General features: G+C 39.0%; 1 protein-coding gene across 1 annotated transcript; it reads left to right on the forward strand.

The window, feature by feature from the left end:
- Positions 1–135: 135 nt before the first annotated feature.
- ndufaf5 (NADH:ubiquinone oxidoreductase complex assembly factor 5) lies at positions 136–12,288 on the forward strand. The gene is given in 12 exon segments (XM_079668596.1): positions 136–478; positions 1,545–1,585; positions 2,165–2,228; positions 2,361–2,408; positions 2,724–2,827; positions 3,736–3,775; positions 6,617–6,814; positions 8,686–8,696; positions 8,698–8,723; positions 9,132–9,215; positions 11,381–11,463; positions 12,043–12,288. Coding segments are annotated over 12 exon segments (1,002 nt in total). The 5' UTR covers positions 136–262; the 3' UTR covers positions 12,130–12,288.
- Positions 12,289–18,783: the final 6,495 nt, after the last annotated feature.

An 18,783-nucleotide genomic window follows, 5' to 3' on the forward strand; every position in this document is an offset into this window, starting at 1 on the left:
CATATCAAGTGCTTTACAAAGACATTAGTACTCACATTTGACATACATAAAGATATAAGTATACATTTTAGTCCATTTCTTTAGTCCATTTCCAGTCAGTGAATCCATTCCATATTTTCAATTGAGCCCCTTATAATCCAGCTCCACAGTTTCCCTCCTCCCCTCCTGAGGTCACGGTGTGTGGAGGACAGCAGGAATTCAGTTGTTGTACAATGCTCTGATGTTCAGAAGATTTCTGCTTTAATTCTCGCTTTTAACCGGCATGATGAGCACCGGAGTGTGCCTCAGACTCCTCCAGTCAGCTGGCTCTCCTTCCGCTGCCTCCTGCCGCAGATGGAGCCTGATCTCCGGCTGCAGAGGGATGTCTTCTGTGGGCAGAGGCTCCATGAATGTGTTCAACAGGGAGATGAAGAGGAGGCAGAAGAACTGGGCAGCTTCTCTGCAGGAAGGAAACCAGTACGACTACCTGAGGGACGAGGTAGGCACAGAAATATTAAAAAGTGCATATTGTTAGCTGTAATTGGCCCTTTATAGGGTATATGTGACAGATATAAGATGGGCCGTGTTACAAAACCTTTTTATAATCAGAAAAGAGCCAAAGACATCTTAATGTTACCTAAAAAGCATGCATACAATTTACAAAATACACATCTGTAACAGTTTTAAAGATATGCATATATTTTACTTTTTAGTTCTGTTGTATTTACTATTTTGAGATGATTATATCCTATGTTTACGTTTCTTTATTTCCTACTATATTTCATTGTCACACTGTGTGCAATCATGCCTTGTTTACATGCTGCTGTGACGACAACAATTCTCAAATTGGGATCAATAAAGTATATCATATATTACATTTATACTGCATTTACGTGCTTTAAGTTGGTACAAAGTTGGTAAAAGTCACTGTCTTGGTGTCTTCTCCACCAGGATGCTTCTTAGAGGGACATACAGTATAGTGACTGAATTTGACAGCCTTGGTTGCAAGATACTAACTAGATAGAAATGAATGAATACTCATGAATAGATTTTTCCTATTTCCTACCCGTGATCCTTTGATCCCTTGTAAACAAAGTAAGTAAATATGTCAAACATGCATTCATTTGTAAAATATATTTGTCATTATTATGGGAATTAAAAAAATCTTCACACCCAACTTAAATCCCAATGTGTGCAAACATTAACGTATTTCTTATCAAACACAACAAAAGTCTACTGTATGGCATATACAGTGATTTTATATATATATTTCATTGAAGTTTTTATGGACTAAATGAGTCCTTGCTAATGTTGGGAAATCTTGAGAAGAATACAAATCGGCAAGAAACATTTGAATGACTGACTGTTTCAAGTTTATTTATATATTATAAATATGATTACATCGTATTTCATTTCAGCGACAAGGCAATATAAAGCACTTTACATTAACCATCAAAAGAGTTAAAATGCAAAGAAACTCATAAAAAAAGCACATTCCAATACGATAAGAAGCTGTCATTAAATACAAATTGAATCAGTGACTCTTTTGCCCTTTCTCCCTGCAGGTTGGCGGTCGAGTGGCTGATCGAGTGTACGACATTGCGAGGTGGGTTTATTCTGAGACAGATTATTTCTTATCAAACACACACTTCCTAATGTAAGAAATTAAAATCAATATATTACGTGAATATTAAATAAATACACCGTTTTATTTTGAAAAGCTTTATTTTGAAGGAAAACCCGGTTGTTTACATTACGTCACTTCCGGGTTCACGTTATCTTTGTTTTCAGCCGTTAGAATGGACCAAATAAAAAGTCATGAATGTGAATATGAGGAAAAAAGGCGTGTGGAGTTATACAACAAACACACAACGTCTAAATCCTCTGATTTGATGCGAAATGAATCCAGAGGGACAAAGCCGGGAGGAAGACCCGCCCATCATCGAAGCAGCCAATGAGAAGAGGAGAAAGGAATCAGATATACACACGGTGCACGCAGATTCTCCTCTTCACCTCTATGTACACAGCTGTGTTTACTACAGTTTGTTCCAATACAACGATATTTTATTAAAATTACTCCTTTGAACTTTCCGAGATTCCAATCGCTTCGATTCACAGATCATCACGACACAGGTTTTCTTTCCTCTCTCTCTTCTCAAACGTTGTCCCCTCTGTCTCCTCTCAGGACGTTTCCTCTGGCTCTGGACATCGGCGGTGGAAAAAGTCACATTGCAGAACATCTAAACAAGGTACGGTGTGTTCATGTTGGTCATAACGTGTTATTCAAAATGCTCTCAGTGTCAAAAATATTGTCTTTATTTGAGTTAAATACTTTCAGCCTCAACTGACTTCTTGTCTTTTGTTGCTTGTTGTCGTTTCAGGAATTTGTGGAGCGTTTGTTCCTGACGGACATCTCAGAGAAAGCTCTGGTGAGGGTTGAAAGAAATCATCTGATAATCTGGTCGTTCTTGAAGTCACTGAGAAATTAGAAATAATAAAAACCCGAGTTAAAAGGGTTCATTTGGGAGAATTAAGCATGGATAAAAATGGGTAGTAGATGCACAAAATGCAAATATAACCTAAATATGAGCACAATATGTCCACAAAGTTAAAATATGAGTGAACCCTGGTGAATATGATCACTTAGCATCAGTTATGGACTTAAAACAGTAATTACTGATGAGGGCAGATGTTGTTTGTACTGATACATGATGCTGATCTAAATGTGTTTTATGTCTCTTCAGAAACAGAGACGACAGACTGAGATCCCGACTCATCACGTTCTCGCTGACGAGGAGTTTCTGCCCTTTAAAGAAAACACCTTCGACCTAGTGGTGAGCAGCCTGAGGTGAGCAATACATGACTTTAATAGTTATCATTAATGTTTTATATGTTGGTTCAGGGTTTTCACACATTTAAGGAACATACGTTGTCTTTAATTTGACTAAATACGAGATTCAAAGATTCAAGATTCAAAGGTTTTATAGTCATACGCACAAAGCTACTCTGTAGAAATGGCAATGAAATTATTCTGACCCGAGCTCTTCCAACAATGCAACATATAATACGATACAAAATAAAAAGTAGTGCAAAAAGTATATATATACATGTCAATAGAATATGGGATATGTATAAGAACAGAATATGAAATTAAATAATGTAAATCAAGACAAAGTTATTATGGTTAATTACAAGTCAAATTATCCACTTTATATTAATCCTATGTTTTTTTCTAATGAAATCTTTTTCAAATTTTGCAAATTAAAACTGTACCTTAAACCTAATGGTGATCCTAGCTGTAGATCCTATTTTCTAAAAAGACCACCGTCCCTCCACTGTACCTAAAATAACACAAAAATAGATACTGTAAAATGTATTATCTCTTCGATTTACACACGGCGTCTATTGCACGTCTGTCCGTCCTGGGAGAGGGATCCCTCCTCTGTTGCTCTCCCTGAGGTTTCTCCCATGTTCCCCTTTAAACTGTGGGGTTTCTCTGGAAGTGTTTCCTTGTACGATGTGAGGGTCTAAGGACAGAGGGTGTCGTATTGTCATACTGATATTCTGTACACACTGTGAAGTCCACTGTGATATTGGGCTATATAAATAAACATTGATTGATTGATTGATTGATTGATTGATTGATTGATTGATTGATTGATTGATTGATTGATTGATTGATTGATTGATTGATTGATTGATTGATCGATCTTCACACCATAGTAATGTCATTTCACTTGTCCTCTCGTCTTTCAGTCTGCACTGGATCAACGACCTGCCTGGAGCTCTCAGACAGGTGAGGATAAAACAAGAAACTCTACCTATACAGGTTTTTTATTTACATGTTAAAGGAGAATACATTTTGTGTGTGTGTCTGTTTGCCTTCTGATGATCTTCCACTAGAGGTCGTTGTTTCCACAAGTATAATCAGGCTGAGTCGAACAGGACAACATTTGGTCATCTTTGTTGATTTCCTATGGTTTATCTCTTTTTGATCTTAGCTCACTTCAAGAAATGGTGGAAGGCCCTCTGTCTCATTCAAAACAGTTTAAAAGCCTTTAATCAGATCGCTATTTTACGGTGAAATTCAAAAAATGTAGACATTGTTAAAGCTGTTTTTTTTGTTTTTGCCAGCAAAGTGCGTTGGACATTTCTTCTTATTTACACTTTTGTGTTCCCCATTGCACTTGTTTTCACTGTCTTTACGCGTGTTTGAACTAATGAGCTCTCCGAATCTTTTCTTTCTGATTTTTAATTCAACTGTATGTTAACACCTTTGTTCGTAAGGATGCAATTGTAATTGATTTCCCTTTCATTTACAAGAAGACTCCAGTGTCTGTCTGTTGGCCTTTTGTTTCAAATTTGCTGATGTGTTCAGCCTCAACATGTATATATTTTAGATTTGATTTAATTTATTTTGAATGTGTAAAACAATAATACAAAATAATAATGAAATGAAACATGAGATTTATTATACTCAGTGATGCAAATTAGTCGCTTTTCGGCGCCTCCCGCTTTTTTAAAGCTGACTTAGGTGCAAAGCCGTGGGAACATGTTTCAAATGGGGGGTGCTGTGGGGATGACACCAGGGCTGGTTCTGACCAATGTGCTGCCTATAGGCAAGATTTTAGCTGGCGATGAAAAACCTCTGCAAAAGACCAATACACTACAAAAAGAGAAATATATTGACATGGTGGACAGCTTATATAAAAAGGCTTCAAATGTATTTAGTATTATAACATGTTTTAATTGGGGTGGACTTCACATCCTCCAGGGCAGGGGTTTTCAAAGTGTGGGTAGGTGAGCCTCCCCTCAGAGAACATAAGAACAGCCGCTCCCCCCCTCCCAATTATTATTGCTGTTATTATTATTATTATTGTTGTTGTTGCTATAATGCAGGGGTATTCAATTGCATTTCAAAGAGGTCCAGTAAGAGAACATGTAATTAAATGCTCTGTTTTCGCTGTCTACCTTCCGCCATTTGAAATTACTCCGACTGTTTCTCTCCTCTTGTCTCGTCTCTGTGTGTGTGTGATTGAATCTATCGTGCTGACTGCACCGATTTGATTGGCTGAGTAGCGTCACCTCCTTAAAACATTAAACAATAACTTTTTTAAACCTTTTTATTTTTATCTTTTAAACATATTGTATAAAACTCCCCCAATACTTGGACTATTCCGTACACCCCTCTAGAATAAGCCCGAATGGTCTCAACCATATAGGTTATATAGACTGGTGGTTTATCATTACATTTACCTAGTAGACATTCAACATCTGTAATTGTCACTTTTTCTATTTTAAATGTACACTTCTTATTTTTCATAATTAAATCCTTTATTAGAAATGTGGAGTTACTATTTCTAGTTTGATTCATATTTCTCCTCAAATTGTTTACTTTATCAAGAAAATAATCATTCAGATGATTAGCAATTTGTACTGGTTTTGTCAAAAATGTCCCATCCACGTCAAGATATGTTGAGCTGGATTTCGGCTTACGGCCCATCATGCCATTCACTAAACTCCACAGTTTTTTCTTGTCATCCTTTATCTCTTTAATTTTATTTCCATAATACAACTGTTTTTTCTTTTTATTTAATGCTGTAACATAATTCCTTAACCTTCTATAAATTTGCACAAATTTGCTGTGTGCGCCATCGTGCGTTTACATGCAGATGCTGGGATCCTGAACGGTGCAGCTGGAGCGCTGTGCCCGCAATGACGTCACTCATAATTTGGTGGGACTTGAAGAATCCCCGAGAAGATCCAGAAAATGGTCCACATTGAAGGGCAGATTAATGGTTATCAAAGTACAAATATCCAAAATCAGTTCAGTAACGGTTTTCAAGGGGACAATATTTACTCAAATTGATGGGTTTGGATGATGGGGGAAACTCGTGTCACAGGCTCTTTAAATCATGTCCACATGGATAGGAAACTAAATACATTTGCACACATCTTGTGTCCATATCTTTCTGGTTTGGTGGTCATGCCACAACCGTGCACGTGCATGCATGCGTGAGTCATGGTGAGATATCTGGATTGAGAGGTTGCTATTTCTTTGCACAGCATGAAAGAAAGGCCAAATGAATGGGCTGTGATTTTAGTATTTTTAAGCAGAGGTTGAGTTCAATCATTTGTACGACCCTCGGAGGATGTTGTAAAAATTGAAAGGAAAAAGGTTCCCCACCCCTGCTGTAAATAATAATAAAAACCCTTAATTTATAACTTAACATCTCATTCTCCTATTGATCTGAGTATATTATAAAGAATAGCCAGTTATTTGAAGCATTATAGCACAGGCCTTTGTCAGATATATATTTCTGCTTCGAATAGTTCTCTCTTTTTTCACCATACCTGTGTTTGCATCACTGTATACTGTACAAACTTAAGCAGTGTCAAATTGATAAACACAAATATGACTGACTCTAAATAATATATAAACAAATGATCTACTTAATGACACATCCGAAAAGGGGTTTACACTTATGTAATCCCACCCCTTCTCTTCTATATCACTTGGCATATAACAGTGATAAGTCCCGGGTCAATTGGTGAGTTTATAGAGAAATAAGCAGTTTGTATTAACAGTAGCTGTTTCCTCCTCTTCCTCCTCTCCTCCTCTTCCTCCTCCTCTCAGATCCACCAGGTGCTGAAGCCGGACGGGGTGTTCATCGGGGCGATGGTGGGGGGGGAGACGCTGTACGAGCTGCGCTGCTCCCTCCAGCTGGGGGAGACGGAGAGGGAGGGAGGGTTCTCCCCCCACGTCTCCCCCTACACCGCCGTCACTGACCTGGGGAACCTGCTGGGTCAGGCCGGATTCACCATGCTCACTGTGGTGAGACACACACTAACACACACACACACACACACACTCACTCTCTCACACACATACACTCACTCACTTATACACACAAACACACTCATACGCATACTCACTCACACACACATACAGTGGGGCAAAAAAGTATTTAGTCAGCCACCAATTGTGCAAGTTCTCCCACTTAAAAAGATGAGAGAGGCCTGTGATTTTCATCCTAGGTATACCTCAACTATGAGAGACAAAATTAGAGAAAAAACTAATCCAGAAAATCCCATTGTCTGATTTGTAAAGAATTTATTTGCAAATGATGCTGGAAAATAAGTATTTGGTCAATAAAAAAAGTTTATCTCAATACTTTGTTATATACCCTTTGTTGGCAATGACAGAGGTCAAACGTTTTCTGTAAGTCTCCACAAGGTTTTCACACGCTGTTGCTGGTATTTTGGCTCATTCCTCCATGCAGATCTCCTCTAGAGCAGTGATATTTTGGGGCTGTCGCTGGGCAACACGGACTTTCAACTTCCTCCAAAGATTTTCTATGGGGTTGAGATCTGGAGACTGGCTAGGCCACTCCAGGACCTTGAAATGCTTCTTACGAAGCCACTCCTTCGTTGCTCGGGCGGTGTGTTTGGGATCATTGCCATGCTGAAAGACCCAGCCACGTTTCATCTGCAATGCCCTTGCTGATGGAAGGAAGTTGTCACTCAAAATCTCACGATACATGGCCCCATTCATTCTTTCCTTTACACGGATCAGTCGTCCTGGTCCCTTTGCAGAAAAACAGCCCCAAAGCATGATGTTTCCACCCCCATGTTTCACAGTAGGTATGGTGTTCTTTGGATGCAACTCAGCATTCTTTCTCCTCCAAACACGTCTAGTTGAGTTTTTACCAAAAAGTTATATTTTGGTTTCATCTGATCATATGACATTCTCCCAATCCTCTTCTGGATCATCTAAATGCTCTCTAGCTAACTTCAGACGGGCCTGGACATGTACTGGCTTAAGCAGGGGGACACGTCTGGCACTGCAGGATTTGAGTCCCTGGCGGCGTAGTGTGTTACTGATGGTAGCCTTTGTTACTTTGGTCCCAGCTCTCTGCAGGTCATTGACTAGGTCCCCCCGTGTGCTTCTGGGATTTTTGCTCACCGTTCTTGTGATCATTTTGACCCCACGGGGTGAGATCTTTCGTGGAGCCCCAGATTGAGGGAGATTATCAGTGATCTTGTATCTCTTCCATTTTCTAATAATTGCTCCCACAGTTGATTTCTTCACACCAAGCTGCTTACCTATTGCAGATTCAGTCTTCCCAGCCTGGTGCAGGTCTACCATTGTGTTTCTGGTGTCCTTTGACAGCTCTTTGGTCTTGGCCATAGTGGAGTTTGGAGTGTGACTGTTTGAGGTTGTGGACAGGTGTCTTTTATACTGATAACGAGTTCAAACAGGTGCCATTAATACAGTTAACAAGTGGAGGACAGAGGAGGCTCTTAAAGAAGAAGTTACAGGTCTGTGAGAGCCAGAAATCTTGTTTGTTTGTAGGTGACCAAATACTTATTTTCCACCATAATTTGCAAATAAATTCTTTAACATTTTTCTCGTTTTGTCTCTCATAATTGAGGTATACCTAGGATGAAAATTACAGGCCTCTCTCATCTTTTTAAGTGGGAGAACTTGCACAATTGGTGGCTGACTAAATACTTTTTTGCCCCACTGTACACGCATACACACACACCCACACACACTTATACACACAAACACACTCATACTCACTCAGACACACACACACAATATGAAATTAAAATGAAAAGAAATGGCATTCTTTTTTATTTGATATGTATAAAGTCGTACATTAAAAACGAATTCTTCACTTTTCTGTCGTTCTGTTTCAGGACACAGATGAAGATTGAAGTCATGACCGACCTACAAGGTATGACCTCCTCTGTGTTAATGTGCGACTCAATTAGTTCATCAAAAACATACAGTGTGAAACTTTAAGGTGTGAAACTCTGTGAAAACGAGGATGATATCAACGCTGTTAATGTGTCAAACCTTTTAGTGTCAAGTTTCACGCTTATTTCCTTTTAGTTTGCTTATGTGGGGCTGAATTTAAGCTCTTTAAGTAGTATTTAAGAGCTCTTTAAACCTTCTACTTTTGAGGAGCTTTCAATGTTTGTATATCGTTGACATTGTCATTTGTAGAATTATAGTTGTTTCAAAAGCACTTTATTCCAATCTGTCAATTACATTTCATACATCTCTGTTTTTCAGTCGTCTAAACCAGATCTGGCAACTTTTATTCTACATGTTTTGCAATGTTTATGTAATTATTCTGCAGGTATGGGTGAGAGTAACTGTGCGTGGAACAGGAGGTCGATGTTAAACAGAGACTCAATACTCGCAGCAGCAGCTATTTATAAAGGTGAGTGTTAAAGCCTCCCTTTAACAATAAAAACACAATCACAGATTAGTCTCCAGCTTTAAAAACATGTCATTCCTTCATTCATGCATGTATACATGTCTGCACTACAGATATATTCAGATTCACAATACTCTATTGTCCACACATTTACCTCAAATGGAAATGTGTCATTGGCACCGGCAAATAAAACAACACTCACGACCACACACAACATACAGTTCACACACAATACTCACAAAAAAAGCATCTTATAATCTTTTTACTTTAACCCATAGAGCTCCATTGTTGTCCAGAAACGATTAAAACACATACTTTTAGATTGGATTGTGCAAAGTACACTGCTTCCAACCAGTCTTTCAAGTCTTCTGGCCAATCAGAATCAAGATTGTTGCCGGAAGTCCCCACGGAGAATAACTTTGCGGTAGAACTACTCTTTATACATCCATGGGTACAACATCACATACAAATGAACACATAATGAAATATGACCCCCGGTTTGATGATTGACAGGTCACAGAACAATGGGGGCTATCTACCCTACCCACAATTCACACAGACAAGTTCAGCTGTCAGAACAAAGTGAAAAACAAACAATGGCATCAAATATTATTAATATGTCGGGTAGTAATAGATTTATTCATTTTCTTCTCAGAGTGTACCAGAATACGTATTTTATATGTTATAAAGAGAAGAGAATCCCCCCAGACCCCCCTGCTGGGGTTGGGTTTTCAGCATGTGTGTCTTTTTATGTTATACAGTTCAGCTTTGATTCCATCATCTCATGAAACCTTTTTTTAAAGCATGCTTTAGTTCTGTGAAGGGATATATGCACTGTACTTCACTTTAATTAATATTGTATGCTGAAAGGCGTAAATATATTACAGCACGATTTTTTGTTGAATAGATTTGAGTGGTTCAACATTTCGGGTCGCGATCTATTGACAAAGGAAAAAGTGGGTCCCGAGGCCTGACCAGTTGAGAACCACTGCTCTAAGGCATACAGATGTTATCAATGTTAGCTGCACAGTGTAATTTAAGCATTAATTAAACAGAGTTAGAGTTCAGTCTTTATGAATGGTGCAAATGTGTTGGAGCAGAGAGACAAATTTTTGCGATATGTTAAAAATAGGAAAAATATAACATCGGGTCTGATTTATTCTTGAAATAAGATTCTATATTTAGGTGTTTCTTTATTTCAGACACTTCTGTTCTCTCTGTTCTCATTCTCCCACAGTGTTGACCTTATTAAGCCTGATCTGGTTTTATGGTTCCTCAGTATGCACACTGACACATCAGCTTCAAATACTCACATTTCTGCCGCTGTTTGAACTCTGCTGGTTTAACTTCCTCTATTGAAGTGTTTCTTCTCATGGTCTTTGCTTTGCTTTCTCAAATGATATCAGGTTTCAGTCGTGAAGAAGTACTCAGATCTTTGAGTAGAAGTGCATGTAGAAATCCTGCATTCAAAACCTTTTTCAGATACAAGTACAACATAAAAACATCAAAGTAGGAAAAATACTCAACATGCAGAATACCATTTCAGAATGATATTATATTATATTGCTGTATTATAGTTATTAAAGCATTCATGTGTTCATTAGTTTAATTGTTGCAACAGCTACATGTGGAGCTCATTTACCTTATGTATGTACTGCCGGGTAGTTTAATTAATTAAAGACACTATTTTGTATAAATAATCTTTATCTGCAAACTAAATGTGTCAGACAAATTTTGGAAAAATGTCCTATTTTCTGTTCAGTTAATAATTTTGTAGCCATTGACGTGTGCTTATTTATCTTAATTGTATTACTAACTAATAACACATTTTTCTATATATTTAATATGTTTATTATTTATCTTTTTATTGTCTGCTTTCAGAATCTGATCAGGATTTCAGAATCCGATCAGGATGAAGTGTAGTTGCTTTAAATGGAGCTACTTAAGTATCTGAACATTTTACTTAAGTGCAGTACTTATGTACATGAAGTTACTTTCAGCTCACTGTCAGCTTTAATGGTCAAACTCATCTTTGTGCTGGTTAGCCTTCTGTAGCTTAGCACAAAGACAGGAAGCAGAAGCAAACTGCTAGCTTTGCTTCATGAAAAAACAATGTTTTTGCTTCCTTATTGCATGTGTTTATGTGTGTGTGTTTGAATTTGTTTCAGAGATGTATGGCAGCGAGGACGGGTCGGTTCCGGCCACCTTCGAGATCCTCTACATGATCGGTTGGAAGCCTCACGAGTCTCAGGTAAATCAGGTGTTGACAAGAGGAACACAAACACAGTGCTCCTAAAGGTTGTTGTTTATAGTTTATTTGTCTTTATTCGTGATGCACCAGTCTGATAGAAAGTATTGGTATCGGTCGGACGCTGGCCAAAATCACTGGGCATTGTCATTGAGGTATATGCTACATTGAGTTATATGTAATATTTTACACTGGAATTATAATTGATTTGTTATACTAAATACTCTAAACTTTAGCACATGGTTGCAGTTTAAATGTATTTTTGACTTCTTAAATGGTGCTATAAAAGGAAGCAGAAAAATGCCATTTTAGTTTTGTGTTTTTGTACTACAATTCCCAGAGTTCAACTGTCTTTATCAAACTGTCTGTGCATCATATTGATATTTCTTCAAATGTTTATTGACTCGTATATACGCCAAATACTTGTTTTCTGTTTATTCCAAATAACCAAAAGTGTATGCAGCTTTAACAGAAACAATCACTGCTGTGTCTTATCCATCAGATGCATGAGCAGAGCAGATACAGTATGTTATCAAGAAAAGTGATTTAATTGTTTACATCTTGTTTGTTTCTCTTTTTCAGGCCAAACCAGCGAAGCGAGGCTCGGCCAACGTGTCGTTTGCGGATCTTTCGCAGATCGGCCAGCCACCCAACACCAACAAGTCCTAGAAGCTTCTGAGTTAATTAACAACTGCAGAGTGTAAATAATATATTTTATTTAAACAACTGTGTTTAGTTGCTAGGGTGGGCGATGTGTTGTGCTATAATTGTCTGGAATAAAGAACAGCATTTCCTCATGCAGGAAAATGTACTTTGAGAAAACCAGAAGCAGTGACGCGTTGATGTTTTAAATACCAGTTCACTTAATGAGATAAGACCTTTATCAATCAATCAATAAGAGTGGGGGAGGGTAGAGCAGATAGGAGTTCACGCAGGGATAAGAATACAATTGATAAGATACCGAATTTCCTTTTTATCTTTGTGTTTTTGGTGCATACATAAAATAAAACAAAAGTCTAAACATGGATAAAAAAACTATCTTAAGGAAACTATAATAACGTAAAAAATATAGCAACATTTACATTGAATATGGTTGAAATATACAGTATGTATACCCGTAGAAATACAATAGGAATAATACAGTATATCAATAGAGTATCTAAGGAATTCAGTGGGGTAGTGAGTGTGAGTACAATATGTGCACATTGTACATATGTGCTAGATGGTTGAGCTGTACTGAAAAAAACATGTATACAGTACAATAATATTCAATGGTTAGACTAAAACTTTTTCTTACTCAATATCAAGCCACACTTATTGTTTTTACTTCGGCTGTGAGTGTTTGTGTGTGCTCAGGATGAGTTTTGCTTGTTCTCGCTGTATCGCCGACCCGGAAACACGTCCGCTCCTCGCAGCAGCTCACAGCAGCGGCAAGCAGCAACGAGCCTCGCAACGTCCCGACCAATCAGACCACACTGGGCTCACAGGGAGGGGGGGGGGGGGGGGGGGACAGGAGCTCCAACAAGCCGTTTAGGACAGAGAATGAATACACAGAAGAGGCTTCTCAATTCTTAAATTTCCCCTCCTCGACTCCTCAACCCCTCGGTCCTCCAGTAGTGACCCGGAAATTAATTTCAGCGCGCCATGTTGAGGGCATCTAATTTCTCTAAATGCACTTCGAGGACCGAGCATCGAGCGTCGGGTTCCTCCACGGCTCCTCCGCGGATGCATTTCCGGGAACGGTGGAGGCTTGACGCACGGCCGGACTTATCTCAGCCAATGACAGCTCTGCATGCATCCCCTGGATATTATTTTAGTAACTGGCCGTTTCTCAATGTCGAGTACACATGCTGCAGAGCCACTATTTCAAGTATACTACGTCATTGAGTGGCGCCGAAGGACTGTTAAAATACATGTTAAATGCCCAGCATTCTGCGCTACTCCACGTAGTATACTTGAAATAGTGTCTCTGCAGCATGTGGTCTCGACATTGAGAAACGGCCATTGCTTTCATCGCGACGCGATGTTAACAGTGAGAACAGCTGTGAGGTCCGTGCAGAAAGCAGAGCAGTGTGTAAAATATATATCACTCAGTATAACAGACCTACATTACTCTCTGTATTTGTATGCTGTAGTTTAGTAGATAACTACAAACAACGGCCGTTTCTCAATCGCGAGGATACTGGCTTGGTAGTCGCATACTTCCAAGTCACTTCCTTCAAAAACGAAGCAAGTATACTTCCAAGCCACGGCTTCGGAAAACAAAGAATAATGGAACAGGCTAACAAGTGTGCCACTCTCTAACAGTTTCAACATAAACTGTACCGAAAATAAATACCTCACGATGTCTATCTAATTATGAACTTGCTTTACTTTTGCGGAACACATTTTTGGTGATAACAAATGCAACATAATTACAACACATGTTCTACGCCACTACATACTTACATTTAAATGTGTGCTGTGCTGCGTCGGTTCAGCTATTCTCCTCAAGGGCTTTTGAAATTGGTCCATGCGCAAAGCATTGTGGGGATTTGAATGACGCGAAGTCTACCCATGTGCAGCCTCGAAATTACCCCCAAACCAAGGACGTGGCCTAGGTGGAATTCCAAGTATGCTGGAGATTGGAACAGTCCTTCGGCGGCACTCAATGACGTAGTATCCTTGAAATATTGGCTCGGAAGCCAGTTTTCTCGCGATTGAGAAACGGCCAAAGAGTTGTGGTGACCACCTTTAATACACTGGGACATAATTCACACACGGAACTGTGGGGTAGCGCTATTGTTCCCACACGGACATGTTTGTGTTTACTATATGTATTGTGTGCCCTGCTGACTTCTCTCTCTTCTTCCCGGGCAATTTTGGAAAATTGCACAATTTAAATCTATTCATGTCACAATTCCGTCTGATAAATGCTAAAGACCTGGAAGACATTATCCAACATCTGAAATCCTCCTCCTGTAGCCTCGACATCATCCCGACAGGATTTTTCTAAACTGTTTTTCATTGCTTGGCCTCAGATATATACTACACATAGTAAACAAGTCTCTTCAATCAGGTGTATTTCCACAGGCCCTGAACACTTTAATAATTAAACTGCTCCTAAAATAATAATGCCTTTGATACTGTTGACCACAACATATTGTTAGACCGTCTTGAAAACTGGGTGGGAGTTTCAGCAACAGCTCTAAACTGGTTTAGCTCCTACTTGAAGGACAGAACAAACTTTGTCTCAATAGGCAATTACAAATCAATCCTGATAAATATGTCATGCGGGGTTCCTCAAGGCTCCATCTTAGGACCTTTGCTTTTTAATATTTATATGCTACCTCTGGCTGAAATTATTAAAAAGAGCGATCTAAGCTATCACATCTATGCAGACGACACCCAGATTTATTTTTAAAATTACACCTGGAGACCAAGGATCAATGACTGGAGCAGCTTTTAGTTATTATGCCCCAACAATTTGGAACAAACTGCCTAAATCATGCACGTTCGCCGAAACACTTCCTATTTTTAAATCCCGACTAAAAACGCACCTATTTGCCGCTGCTTTTAATTGAGCTGCCTATACTAACACTACAGTATGCCTTTTTAGTCATGTATTCTGTACCTGCTGTGTTTATTTATTTCATTACCTTTGCTTATTATGCCAGTTTTTAAATGCCTTTTTAATAATGTATTTATGCTGTATTTGTTCTTAAATGTCTTTTGCTTTAAATCTGTAAAGCACTTTGAATCGCCACGTGCTGAAAAGTGCTATATAAATAAAATTGCCTTGCCTTGCCTTGCCTATACCTTAAGGGCCGTATCCACTATTGAGGTCACCGAGGTCCGGACCACGGTAATTTTTTCCGAGCTGTGTCTATTACATAACTACGTAGCCTTGATTAAAGCAAACAGAAGAAGACGACATGTATCAACAAACCACCGCAGCCCGGACTTGAACCGGAGCAGAGGAGGAGTGATGAGGTATCTAGAGATCTGAGTCCAGCGGGCTGCTTGTGTTTCTGTTCATCAGGACATCATATGACCAGCAGATCCTGTTTGAACGCTCTACGTTAGTCAGTGGAACGTCTGACAACATGCACACTAACTTATATTGCAGAATTTGCAGCTATAGGCTATACTTTGGTTTAAATTGCGTGAATAAAATAGCTAGAGAGCTAAAATTAATTACATTCATCCAAGGATTACCTTTTAACAAACGTAATGCTTTTCTTTCATTTCAATTTGAGTAAAACTTTGAAGATATAACATTGTATTGTTTTCTTTTTACACTGACTCAGATATAATGAAAAGACTAAGCCAGTTGAAGCTCAGTGTTGGTAAGGAAGAGACAGTACAGGCAGAGAGAGAGAGAGAAAGTGATCAGGGAGGAACTGCAGGTACAGTCACACAGAAGAATATAGGCTTAATAACCCCATCTATCTATTTATCTATAACAATAGTCTTCATTTACACTATAGACAATCGGCATAATTTTAAAACAACATATATCTATTGCAGTTATGTCATAATAACATACAATTGTATAAAACCACACAATTTGCTTACATCTTTGTTCTCTTTTGAGAATTAAACAAAACAGATTTAAATTAAAAAAAGAATGCAAACAAACAAGTGAAATGAACTAAATTGCTGAATTGCTTTTAATTCACTAGCAGGAGCGACAAGTGAGGAGGAGCAAACAGTGAACGACGAGGGAGAGATTGAACAAAGAGAAAGAGAAGAGGACAGAGAGAGTAATGAACAGGAAGAAGACAGAGAGACTAAAGAAGATGGAAGAGAGGGTGCAGGTTATGGAAAGGAGAGAGACGTGGAAAATGAATGTTGACAATGTTTTGTGATAATTTTAGCCTCTTCTGCATGTCCGGGTCATTAATAGTAAGAATCAACTGATTCTTATGCAATACACTTTCAAAAATAATTGATGCTGCCGCCCACTGACATGGTTTGAAATCAATATATTATCCAATTTGTGACCCCCCACAGGACTTAAAAAGCACCTAACTAGATCATGAAAATGCCAAAAATCCCGGGGGGGTATACCCCCGAACCCCCCTAGCATGTTTGGACCTCGGTATTTAGGAAATCCTGGATACAGCCCTGACCTCAACAATGGAATTATGATCAGTAGAAATGGCCATGACATGGGACCTTTAAGATCTGAATAGTTCAACCAAATGTCCCTGTATTGCGCAGAGAAACTCCCCACGGTGGAAAACAGCCAATCAGTCAAGATCTTTTCAACCCCAGCCATATTACTCATAACTTCCTCTTAACTTAAAAAGAAGCTGAGTCGTATGTGACATAGCAGAGTTCACCAGCTGCAGAGATGCTGCTTTGTCTCTACTTCCTGCTGCTCAATGCATGCTTCTCTATCACCTATACAGGTAAGAATAACTATTTTTAACAGGTTTCTATTAAAATATTCATAAATCTGGATGATTTGACATTGACATTAATAATATAAATCAAGTCAAAGACATTTCAAGTTTTACTGTTTGATATGTTGAAAAAGTGTTTGAGTTTACAATATTTTGTTTAGTATAGCTTAAAGGGGCTCTATTCTGCATTTTGGGGTTCTCCCTTTCCTGTAGTGTGTTATACAGGTTTGTGCATGTAAATGGTCTGCAGAGGCTGAAATCCCTGTGTTCGCTCCAGAGGCAGTTTCTCTGGGAAAGAGCTTTTTGAACATTAAAGCATCACATTACAGTAGACGTGCAAAATACAAATGTGAACCTGAAAATGAGCATAACATGAAAAAGAAAAATAATAAAAACATTTGAGTTAACAGGCTCTTTCAGTAGAATGTAGCATGGACAAAAATGTAACTTGTTTCTTAGTTTTGCCTGTTTTTTTTCTAAATATAGAAAAACTATCAATTAAAACCACCATGAGCAAATCAATTGTCCAGCTTGTCAAGGCTGTTGGGTCAATAAATGTGTAACTAGCTTTTTGCTTTTCAGCTGATCCTGAACAAATAACAGTGCTGCCGGGCACGAAAGCTGCCCTGCCATGTCCTCATAAGAAAGGAGATGTAAAATGGAGTTGGTTTAACAAGCGTAATGGTAAACTTCTGCCTCTTATCACTATAGAAAAGGGCAAATTGAACATCATTGAAAAAGCCTTTGCTTTTGGATCAGATAATTCACTGGTGATAGAAAATGTTACACACTCTCTTGAAACAATGTATTTTTGTAATAACTACTACCGTGACTATAAGCCGCGCCTTTTTTCCCATTTTTCGACGCTGCGGCTTATATAACGGTGCGGCTAATCTATGGATTTTTACAACTAACGGCCACCACCTTTAACTCTATGGGCTCTATGGCCGGTCCGCGGACCCCCACCTTTAAGCGGTGGGTTCCAGCAGGAAAAGCTGGAGGCCGGAAAAGAGTGAGACAGGTAGCGCGCAAAAGTAAAAGTGGAACCGAGAGTGGTACAAGAGACAGAACGAGAGCAAGACAGACAGACATTACGAGAGCGAGACAGTTTGTCCCCGTACCACTGGTTGAAAACCACTGCTGTAGATCACTGCCGGTACATGCGCTGGGAGCGCACCGTTTAAGTTTGAAAGTTGAAACGTTTGTGTGTCTGAAACGCTATGTGATACAGTACATTTTACACAGCACAGTACATGTTCTGTAGCTACTATTGCACTAAATGGTAACACTTGAATACGTTATGCAAATATGCCACTTGTTTGTTGAAATGTTAATAAATGGGAGCTTCCTCAAACAGCCATCTCTTTCCCGACAATCCCCTCTGTGCACGAACCCTTACATATGGTAATTAAACATTAAAACACCTGCGGTAAGTAAGTTATTACTTACTTTTAATGTAATGAAGGATCCTAACATGGTGGTGCATCCTGAAGCTGGATATAAACCAGTCACACAGAGAAACAAGGGATTGGGTGTTGACTCAGGACAGGAGGGAACCACTGCAGAACTAGAGAACTTGTTACTTGTTAGATGGTTTTCTCCAAAGCGACTTACATACTCAATACTGTGGGCAATCCCCACAGGAGCAATTTGGGGTGAAGTTTATTTTTCGTGTCGACTTCTATATTTGATGTATATTGTAAATAGTTTTCATTCATATGTACGTCATTAATGTAGAAAGTGTAAATACTTTTATGTACATTACATTTAGCTTGTTAGACGCTTTTATCCGAAGCGACTTACATACTCAATACTGTGGGGTGAAGTGTCTTGCCCAGGGACACAACGACATACTGACTGCAGTGGGGTTTGAACCTGTGCTCCCCTGATCCCAACACCAACGCACTGCGCCACAGCCTCCCTGTCCATAATT

Source organism: Notothenia rossii (assembly GCF_949606895.1).
Source record: "Notothenia rossii genome assembly, chromosome: 1".
NCBI classification, from domain to species: domain Eukaryota; kingdom Metazoa; phylum Chordata; class Actinopteri; order Perciformes; family Nototheniidae; genus Notothenia; species Notothenia rossii.